At 42.0% G+C, this 10,862-nt stretch overlaps 1 protein-coding gene across 5 annotated transcripts in view; it reads left to right on the forward strand.

Moving 5' to 3' along the window:
* DLEC1 (DLEC1 cilia and flagella associated protein) overlaps positions 1-10,505 on the forward strand; it is a 35,926-nt gene extending 25,421 nt beyond the window's left edge. For 3 of the 5 annotated variants that reach the window (XM_069958827.1, XM_069958828.1, XM_069958830.1), the window contains 18 exons: positions 322-475; positions 918-1,022; positions 1,325-1,440; positions 2,260-2,445; positions 3,203-3,270; positions 3,401-3,552; positions 5,194-5,309; positions 5,586-5,656; positions 6,070-6,293; positions 6,385-6,552; positions 7,115-7,237; positions 7,325-7,419; positions 7,741-7,831; positions 8,668-8,862; positions 9,340-9,501; positions 9,589-9,742; positions 9,965-10,088; positions 10,308-10,504. In XM_069958827.1, coding sequence (XP_069814928.1) covers positions 322-475; positions 918-1,022; positions 1,325-1,440; positions 2,260-2,445; positions 3,203-3,270; positions 3,401-3,552; positions 5,194-5,309; positions 5,586-5,656; positions 6,070-6,293; positions 6,385-6,552; positions 7,115-7,237; positions 7,325-7,419; positions 7,741-7,831; positions 8,668-8,862; positions 9,340-9,501; positions 9,589-9,742; positions 9,965-10,088; positions 10,308-10,431 — 2,428 coding nt within the window. In that variant the 3' untranslated portion in view covers positions 10,432-10,504. Of the gene's footprint in view, positions 1-321; positions 476-917; positions 1,023-1,324; positions 1,441-2,259; positions 2,446-3,202; positions 3,271-3,400; positions 3,553-5,193; positions 5,310-5,585; positions 5,657-6,069; positions 6,294-6,384; positions 6,553-7,114; positions 7,238-7,324; positions 7,420-7,740; positions 7,832-8,667; positions 8,863-9,339; positions 9,502-9,588; positions 9,743-9,964; positions 10,089-10,166; positions 10,213-10,307 lie in introns of all 5 variants that reach the window. The other 2 variants (XM_069958829.1, XM_069958826.1) reach the window with 2 other exon arrangements.
* Positions 10,506-10,862: the final 357 nt, after the last annotated feature.

Here is a 10,862-nt window from a genome sequence, read left to right on the forward strand (position 1 = left end):
TAGTAGCAAATCCCCATAGAAATCCTGGACAGTTCCTATCATGGACAGATGTGGCAGCAGGGAGTACTATGTCAGACTGGAAAGAATACACCACTTCCTGCAGGACATACAGCAGCTGAGAACTACTGGAAGACTTGAGATTTTTAATTCTAAGTCATTAACAAATCGATATAACTTGATACTTGATATATAACTTAATATCTGACACCAGTTAATTTGAAGAAAAAAAAAAAAAGAAAAATTAAAGCAATTCACCGGAGTACCCCAGTAATCCTCCACTTGAATTGTCTAGCATTTTTTTAACTGGTCTATTTGTTCCAGCTACCTTCCTGTCCTGGCTGATGTCCAGGTTCCCCAGGTTTGCCTTCTGTCCAGTTCCTTGGTGTTCAATGAGGTCTATGTAGGAGTCCAAGCGCAGTCGACTATAAAAATGTTTAACCAGGGACGACTCCCGGCAAAGTTTTCCTGGCAAGAGGTATAAATATGTTCTCGATTATAACATTCAGTGATATGAAACAGGAACCTAGCCGCAGGGATGACATTAGAAACAGCCATAAATATTCATCCAATAGGAACGTTTAGCTGTAGATGGAACATTAGTGCGGAAGTGGAGTTGAGATAATGGCCGTAAAATATTACAAATACTATGAATACCTGGGTGATAGAAAAGGCAATACTCTCAGTACAGGAGGTAGATACATACAGCTATTTTACTAGTGAATGCAGTATTATCATGCTTTAGAGCAGAGGTGTTAAACTTGCTACCCACTAGCTGTTGCAGTACTACAATTCCCATCATGCCTTGGCTGTCCAGGCACAATAGGAATTATAGTTGTGCAACAGCTGGAGAGCCGCAAGTTTGATACCTGTGCTACATATACAGTACATGTTATAACTCATATTTTCTAAAATTTAAGGGAAGCCATCCAACTGCTTGCTCAGTCAAGGTAACTCCAGAGAGCGGCTTGTTAGGACCTAACGAAGAGTCTGAAATGTGTGTGACGCTGGAAACCTATACATTGGCAAGTAACATTTATTTGTCCATAACCATCATAGTCCATTATTTATTTACACAGCTTTGCAGTACTTAGTTCTTTATGTATCATATTGACCATAGCTCTTGCAGCAGCTGCCTGACACTGAGTGATAATCTAACTTGCTATATCTCAGTATCGCCTACTTTGCGGCAAAAAGTGCTGAGAACTTTTGCACAGGGCTGTAGATTTACTTATTTATAGTCTAAAATGTATTTTGCAGTGCTCCTGTCCAAAGAATTGAATGTCTGGCAGATTTTCTAACCAGCTCTTTATATGTTTCTGTTCAGGATGAAATCAAAGACACGAGGATATGCTGTCTGGTAGAAGATATGAAGGAACCTTTGGTTCTAAACGTAAAAGCCAAACCTAGAGGTCTTCATGTCAGCTTCTCCTTATCAGAAAGGTAAGGCTGTCTACTAATCATTGCTTTTTAGTTTTATAAAGTATTTGCTTAGTAGAGGTTAACATCATTTAATGCATGGGTCTCCAAACTGCGGCCCTCCAGCTGTTGCAATACTACATTTCCCATTATGCCTGGACAGCCAAATCCAAAGCTTTAGCTGTCCGGGCATGATGGGAATCGTGGTTTTACAACAGCTGGAGGGCCGCAGTTTGGAGAGCCATGATTTTAAAGAGTCAATGTTATTAAAAATTACTTTTGACTGCTGAGACCCACTGTGATCAGGAGACATGGCCCAGAAGAGATCGCGGTGGCCATGCCATTCACTCCCCGGCTGTATCTCCTGATTGGCTAATTCTGACATTGTAAGGGTACTATTACACCAACAGATCTGACGACAGATTATCTGCCAAAGATTTGAAGCCAAACCCAGGAGTGGATTTGAAAAGAGGAGAAATCCAGTCTTTCCTTTATGACCTGTTCTCTGTTTATAGTCTGTTCCTGGGTTTGGCTTTAAATCTTTGGCAGATAATCTTTTGTCAGATCTGTTGGTGTAATAGTACCCTAAGTCTATGAGGCTGGGACATTGTCAGAATTAGCGAGTGGTCGAGGAGTGAATGGCATGGCCATCGCACTCTCTCCCAGGTTATGTCTCCTGATCACAGCTGGTCTCGGCAGTGACACCCGCTGTCATCCATAACTTTTAACATGCCTGATTACAAAGGGTTTTTTTAGGTATGACTTAACATTATAGTTTATATTAGATTTTTGCTCTTAGATAAATGTCCATCGTATCTGCTTTCTCCATTTTTTTCCCTACAGCGTAGATGAATCGCTTCCATCAAACGTTCAGGAGTTGCTCCTAGACTTTGGATCAGAGGTTACTTTGCAGGGTACAGTAAAGCGAACCTTCACGATGACAAATCATTCAGGAATATCCGCACCATTTTCCATACAGATCAACTATTTCAGTGGATGTCTTACGCCACAGGCACCAAGAAGCTCTCAGTAAGTCACATGAGCAAGACAGTACACATATTTGTAATGTTATACATGCATCTGACACTTACTTTGTCACCAGATAACTGTAAACCTTAAAGATCACCTTAATATAAGAAGTAGAGCCAAAGTCCAGCTTTGCTACAGTGATAAATTCTTCTGCATTGTTGGCATACGTATATTCATGTGAATGGATCTTCGTTATGTTTTACTAGACTTACTAGGGTTTTCTGGAACTTTTTAATTGATGTTTGAGATAGGCAATCAATATCTGATGGAAGGAGGTCCCACACCCAGAATTGTTGCCCATTAGCTGTTTGCCAGATCTGTGACGCCTGCTTACATAGTGAGCCATAAGCAGACAGCTCCATACATTGTGCTGGGTTACTGCTGTTCCGCCTATTCATTTCAATGAAAACTGAGCTGCAGTTACCCAGCATGGCCACTACAAAGTGTACGGAGCTGTCTGCTTCCTGCTCCGTTCACACGGATTCTTCTTCAAGTTGGTAGTCCTTTATACACTATATTAAACTGCTTGCAGATCTGGATCTGCAAACATGATCTATTAGTGACATAAACTTGACTGTGAAGATTATCATTTGTCCAATATCATGTATTATTAATGCACACATTCCTGCAGGGCATTTAGTAATAATCACAATAATCATAGCATGTGTTGTCGGTAATCAGGATACCAGCATTTGTTTTTTCTGTATATTACCATGAATTGCACTGATGGGATTCTGAATATTTTCTTCTGTTACAGTTCATCATCTTCTCTTATACAGAGGACTGCTCGGTTTGTCAAGGAGGTAGCAAAAAAGGCAGATGACGGTAGGTGGATCAAAACCCAGGAGAAAAAAAATTATAAAAAAAAAATGCAAAAACTTGGCAATGGCAACACCATAACTGTGCTGTGTGAATAAATCCTTACATAGCTCAGGTCCACATTTTATGTTTTCAGATTTCAGAACATCAGTTTTGTCAGATGGAAAAGGCGCTGCATTTATTCCTCATCCAAACACTGGAACATTGGGGCCGTTCCAGCAGATATCCATAGATGTGACTGCTTATAATAATATGTGGGGAGAGTACTCAGATCTGCTTGTCTGTACGGTATGTTTTATACACAGCTTAAAGGGGATTTCTGGGCAAAGCATAGACCCATTGTAGGCGCTTTTGGCAAAAGACAAGGATTGGTGTAAGCACTGTGTTTGGTCTATGGCTACTTAGCCTTCTGTCATAGTTTGCATTAAAAGGGTACTCAACCCTTTAAACTTTTTATAGAGTCCTGCCCTTTTATAAAGCAACAACATAATAAACATCTTCTTCTTGGCCCCCTAGTGCTCCCCCCGGGTTCCTCCAGCGGCATCTTTGGATTTCCTGCTGACCGCTGCTGCCACCACTTACAAGACAAGCTCATCTCGGCAGTGACAGCCCGCTCAACCAATTACTGACTGAGTTAGGACAGTGCAGCAGCCAATGATTGGCTGAGGGGCTGTCACTGCCAAAATGAGTTTGTCCTGGAAGTGGCAGCGGGGGACCGGAGACGCTGCAAGAGGAAATCGGGGCAGCACGGTGAGGTAAGGATATAATGTTTATCATGTTTAATATAAGGGCAGCAAAAAAAAAAAAAAAAAGTTTTTATGTGCCAGAGTACCCCAAAGCATTCTACTTTTTTTTCTATTTGTCCCCCTGCTGCAGGCTGCCAAGTATACTTAGCATTGATGATCAGTATCCAGCGGCACAGCTTTATTCTGGTCATATGGCACAGTTCAGATCCCACTGGCAGTGACCTCACAATCCTTCTGACCCTCTTCTTTTTACAGCATGTTTGAAGGCTGGAAGTCAGGGTCTCCAGTGCATCTTTATGAGAGCGCCCCCATCGAGATGCATTGGAGACCCTGACTTCAAGCCTTCAAATGCGCTGTAAAAAGAAGAGGGTCAGAAGGATTATGAGGTCCACTGCCAGTGCGATCTGAACGGCCCCACCGGACTGAAATGAAGTCGTTCTGCAGGACACCGATCATTAATGGTAAGTATACATGCCAGTCTGCAGCAGGGAGAGAAATAGTAAAAAAAATGGAATGCTTCTTTAATATTTATAACACTTTGTGCTCTTCTGTCAAATTGGACCAGGTGGGCTAGCCCCACACACATCGCTGATCCTTGGTTGCCCCACAACTCTGTTGCCAGTTCTAGCCCCTTACAAGACCTTCTGTATTCGAGATGCTCTGATCCATCTGTCTCACCAACACAATGTGGCCCTTGACAAAGTCACTCAACGTGGATTGAAGACATCAACTTTAATAACTGTTTACTTGCGGCTTAATATATCTCACACCCTTAACAGGGGCCATTGTAACGGTAGTCAATTAACTTTCTTTTTATGTTATGACTGATCGATATACATTTTATTGTCATCTGTATTTTCTAGTAAATATCTCATAAATCCCCCTGGTACGTATTTCATCAAGGGGTACAACTTTAAAGGGGTTATCCAGTGTTAGAAAAACATGATCACTTTTTTACCAGAGACAACATGACTCTTGTCTCCAGTTCAGGTGTGGTTTGCAATTAAGCTCCATTCACTTCAATGGAACTGAGTTGGAAAACCAAACCACACCCGAACTGGAGACATAAGTGGTGTTCCTGGAATAAAGTGTTCATGTATTTGTAATGCTTGATAACCCCTTTAAATGTAATGCTGCTAATTTTTATTTTATTTTAATAATCTCCATTCATTGGTCGCACCAGGTTGGAGATCTGTGTCCTGAGGAGATTCCCATAAAGATGACTGTGAAAGGATGTCCTCTATACTTCCAGATGACAGGACCTAGGCCTGACCGGCAGACAGAAGGACCTGTCATAAGGTAAGGTGCCCCCCTACTGTAATACCATACCATCTGGAATGTTATGTACAAAGAATTTATATATGTCAGAGAAAGAACCTGGCCATTAATAGTGACCAGATATCACCTATTTTCTCTGAGTAATGTGCTTCCTCATGCACTACAAAAACATAAGGGACATAAATGTATGGATATGTAAGAGTGATAGGAGAACCTGATTGTAAACCCTGCCGGGACTGGTAGAGATAGTGGAATATGTTGTTGCTATATAAGTAATAAAACTATTTCCAATTCAAGGTTCGGAACTCATGTGTCTGGTGGGGACACAGTTTCTCGCTGCCTGCGTATTAACAACCCCAGTCCTTGTGGTAAGTGTCCTCTTCTGTTGGTGGTGGAAATCTTGCATAGCATTTATTTTTTCACCACTGGGTTGCTTTGGCTGTCACTCAAGCCTTTATCAAGAATGGAGACCGGGACATAAGGAACTTATTTTAAGGTGACCCTGTGATTAAAATAATAACCCGTGAGAAGTCACAGACACCTCAAAAGTTTTGATCAGTCAGGGTCTGGGAGCTGAGACCCCCCACCCCTACTCCCACCACATTGATAAAGCTCTGCTGTCATCTGTGGCCTAGAATGAGCCCATTGAGAACAGTAGGATCAGTCCTAGCATGTTAACCACCACAGCGGGGAGAGTCAAATTGCCACCGGATGAGTGTGGACAGGGCCTATAAGTGATGTCCGTCTGATCAGATACTGAATGGTTTGCTTGTATTTCTAGACATCCGCATTGACTGGGAGACTTATAACAGAGATCAGGACACTTCCAAGCTGCTGGACCTGGTGTTACTCTTTGGAGACCCTTTCCCTTTAAAAGATATAGATGGAAATGAAATTGTCGATTCCAGTTTAGATTTTCCAGAAAGTGACAACTCACCTGTGAACTGGGATAAAATCCCCAGCACTTCGGGAACTACATCATCCTCCTCATTCAGAAGCATAAGCGTAAGTATTTTATCAAGCTATAAGGCCTTGATCACACAGGGCACTATGGTGCAGTTTATATGACCCGCATTGATGCCTGTTGTTTCTGTAGAAACTAGAGGGAGTGGAACAGACTGAACAAACAGATGAAGAAACAAGTGACAACCTTAATGGACTAGGAACCGAAATGGCATCAGAAGAAAAATTAATTTCTGTCATTCTAAGGAGCCATGAGGGGGTCGCCTCTGATTACCCATACTGCATCACTCCCAGGCAGACAGTAAGTCATATCAGGGGCCTCTATCTGAAAAACTACCACCAGGCCTTCAACCATTCCACCAAATATGCGTGTGCTGAGAATATGGTGGAGAGTAGGTATTGGTGCATGACAGATTCTATAGTGATGCATAGAAACTACAGGGGTGCAAGAGTGCCAAAAAGTGTGTAGAATCCTATAGACCATGCAGTGCTCCATTTTGCAAGGAAGAGAGCTTGAATCCCTGAAAGGCAATGCTCAGCCAATTAAAGAGTAGCGTTGAGCGGAGAAGCCAAACTGTTTGGGTTCAGCAACGCTCTCCGAACCCGGACATCGCCATGTGACTCCTTGGTACTGCAGTAGTTGGATGCCACCCTAGGGTGTCCTGGAAAACATAAATACAGCCTATGCTGTACCCAAATAGCTTATTGCTTACCATTAGCGGCGCCAAATAGAAGCTCTCTTCCTTCTGGAGAATGAATGCTTTGCACACTGATGTATAGTGCTTGGTTTTATTTTATTAGTTATTTCTACTGCTTTCTATGTTATCCCTCTTTGGTGAACAGAACTGCCTTCTTTTCCTTAGATTGTTCCTGCCAGAGGATATAGCACGATACATGTGTCCTTCACTCCACTAATGTTGTCTGAGATCACCAGCAAGACAGAGTGCAGTGGATTTGCCCTGGGCTTCCTGAGTCTGGATGATACGGTAACCTAACGTCCTCTTCTCTCTAAGCACCATGCTAATAGAAGACACTTTATTCACTCTGCTAAAATGTATGTTCATTCCCTCTAGTCTACAAGACATATACCGGGTAAGGTGAGCCGGCTCCATGCCTATGGGGTGGATCCGATCAGAATGGAGCTCCAGGCATTTGTGAAGCCTGCTCTGTGAGTAATGTATACAATACTGTGGACCAGACTGTGATATATAATGCTGAATATCTAGTAAAGGCCAATAATTCCCAGAAACACAAAGATATTATGGGAATACTCATTTAATTACAGATAATCGTGTTGGAACCTTGGGCCCTCCGGCTGTTGCTAAACTACAATTCCCATCAAGCCTGAACCTCCATAGCTAAAGCTTTGGCTGTCCAGGCATGATGGGAATTATAGTTTTGCATCAGCTGAAGGTCCCCCATTTATAGCAGCGGCCAGTGTGTATTAACCCCTGTGACGTAGGCCTCAAGTTGTCCCCTTTCTCCTCAGGCTCACTGTGGAATTTGAAGATGAGGATGAAGAAGGCCTGGTGTTTTACTCTGTAGCAAGTGACCTAATTCCTGATAGGACATCTTCACGTGTCAGTATTTCATTTTTAAATAATTTAACAGTGGAAACAGGAAAGGAGGGAACATAATGGTGCACATACACCTCCAATGGTTGTTCAGCTTGCAACCTCCCCCCTCCTACATGGGCTGAATATTCATGTTCTTTTCAATGGGGAGTAAGCTGCTTCCAGAGACCACAAAAAGACTAGACACTGGTTGGAGATGAGCACCACTGAGCAGGAGTCTGATCGTTCAGCATTTGAATACTGCTGGCTGAAGAACTTGGATGCAGCCCTAGGGAGTCCAGGAAAACATTGCTACAACTATAGACTGTATCCATGTTTTCCCAGACTTCCTAGGGGTCCCTCACGCTCATCTCTAGCATTGATGTATAGCATACCTGATCCTTGTTCTCATGGCATATTCAGAGGAAATTCAGAAGCCCTACAATAAAGGCAGCCATACATCTCCAGTAACTGTTGAGCGAATATTTGTTTAGCTGACGCTTATCACTCCTGGTCTGTCCATACACATAGACGTTCAGCATGGCTGATCATTCATGTGTTCTCTATGGAGAAGCTGCTGCCAGACAGCCATGGTGGCGACTTATTGTTCAGTTCTAATCCACCATCCCTTGCCAAATATCAGCTGTTCTTTGACTAAAGTGTATGGGAAGCTTTAGTTGGTAGGGTAGGTTTGGTGAATGTTTCTCTAATCTGTATGGGGGCACTAAAACATTCTCCTTTATTATGATGCAGTCTCTTAATTGTTGTATAGTAATGAGGACATGTGCATAGGGACATTACTGTTAAAGGGCTGGAAGCACAGACACTTTGGGACTTAATATTGTTTTTATTCTCTTCTTCAGATCTTGACTGAATTTATGACAACCCGAAACGTAAAGCTAATAAACTGCACAGAGACACCACTGTATTTCCGGTTGCTGCTCTCCAGACCCTTCACGGTTGCTGCTGTTGATCCTAATAAAAATCTCAAAACTTCCCACAGTGACCGAGATGAGCGGGCATCGCAGATAGTGCTGCACCCACAGCAAAACACATTGGTACGAGAGAATCTGTTACTTTGCTTCTAATAAGATATTAAAAATTATTAGGTTCCAAATGTTTTACATTGTTTGTTTTGGAGTTAGACTATACTAGTGCACACCATGGTTATACATACTGTTTTTTGATATAGTGCAGGGGTTGCATAGATAATAACATCCTATTCTCACCTAACACACTTCAGTGGCCACTATATCCAAGACCGACTCATCTGGGCATTGACAGTCGCTCAGCTGCAGTGCTGTCCCTGTGATTGGATGTTACTGCCAAGACAAGTCTGTCTCCCAAGCTGTGGCCGAAGCGTTCAGTGGGAGACCTAAAGATGTGACAGGTTGACCCCTGGGAACGCATATTAGGTGAGAATAGGATGTTTCTAATTTTCTATAAAAAAAACAAACATAAATGGCCGGAGTACCCCTGTACATGATCACAGACAAACCTTACAAACTAACATTATGAATGCTTTCATTGCATAGGTCAAAGTGTCCTTCTGCACAACCCTGGAACTACTGACTTACCAGAACCTGCTGGGTGATCAGATGCTCCCAGGTGTTCAGATCCTTCAGTCAGAGAATGGCGAGAAGAAGCTTCATTTTACCCAGCAACTCCACATTGAGTACAGCAACAACAGCGTTCAGGTTGGTTTTCTATTGACTCATGATATCACATTAAAACTTGTCATCCAACCATCATTCTACTAACAATCCACAATTGTATCTCTGCAGCAAATCCCCTTGAGCGCATACCTCACCGTGCCGGTGTTACAGCTCTCCTGTGATACTGTGGACTTCGGCACATGCTTTGTGGGGCAGGCAAGGACGCAAGAAGTCTTTCTGATGAACAGAAGTGGATCAAAAAGTTACTGGACGGCTTTACTGGGTAAATACTGTATTACTAACAGAGAGTAAAAAAAAATGTTCAGGTGTTCTGTAAGGGTCTTTTATGCAAGTTTCTACGCTAAAGCAAAACTGCAATGGTGTGCAATAACAATGTCCAATAACACTGTGAGCTAACAAATAAGAAAAAGACACTGATAAATGGTGCAAAACTATGATCTGTAATGTAAGGTACGATATAAATCCCCCTTATTCTCACTTCCAGACAAAAGGGACAGACACAGTGGACAGGACATATTTTCTATCTCCCCCACCAGTGGGATGCTGGCGGCTCACGTCAGTCATACTTCATCCAGTAAGGAGATGTTACTGGTGACCTTCACAGCAAGGTAAGGAAACAGTCATGGTGGATTATTTTTCTCAGTCACAGTAAAGGAGAAACAGTATCTGCTATTTACACTCTCTAGTATATGAAGGCACGTGTATGCAACTGTTGGGTCATTGATTCTATAGGTAGGTGTGTGTGTGTGTGTGTGTGTATAATATACTGACATGTTGTATGATATTTACCTGGTCCCATACCTCTTTCTTACATTTCACTCCCACAGGACAAACAAAGACTACGAGACAGTAGTGACAGTGCACGGCATGCTGGGAGAGAGGCCCCTAACATTACAGATTAAAGGAAGAGGATCATATGATGAGAAATATGAGGCTTTACTCAGTTCATAGCTAAAGTGACTTTTCTGCATTCAAAGTTGGTGTTTAAAAAACAAATATATGTAAAATATAATTTATATTTTAGACTGTGTACTAGAGAATTTCTTGTACATTTGACCCGAAATGGTTTTCTTGCAGACTGCGCTACATTACATTTTCTTTGTAGGGTATCAGTTCATAAACTGAGAGGGTCATAGTCTGTTCCAGGATCTCTTTTATAACCCCCAGATTTATTTATTTTTTACATTGAATTAATGTTATATGTTTACAGATGTATTTAAAGATCAGACATTACAAGTGAAGATGCTTCTCAGGTAGCAGTAGGTCTCCTCAGTTTAGGACAATTCCTATTCCCTTTCCATTCATATTAAGAAAGGTATTTCCCAATCACATTTTATTTAGAACAATAATTATGACTTATCCACATCTGGAAAATGTTCTGT

This window comes from Dendropsophus ebraccatus, chromosome 2, assembly GCF_027789765.1.
Source record: "Dendropsophus ebraccatus isolate aDenEbr1 chromosome 2, aDenEbr1.pat, whole genome shotgun sequence".
Taxonomy (NCBI): domain Eukaryota; kingdom Metazoa; phylum Chordata; class Amphibia; order Anura; family Hylidae; genus Dendropsophus; species Dendropsophus ebraccatus.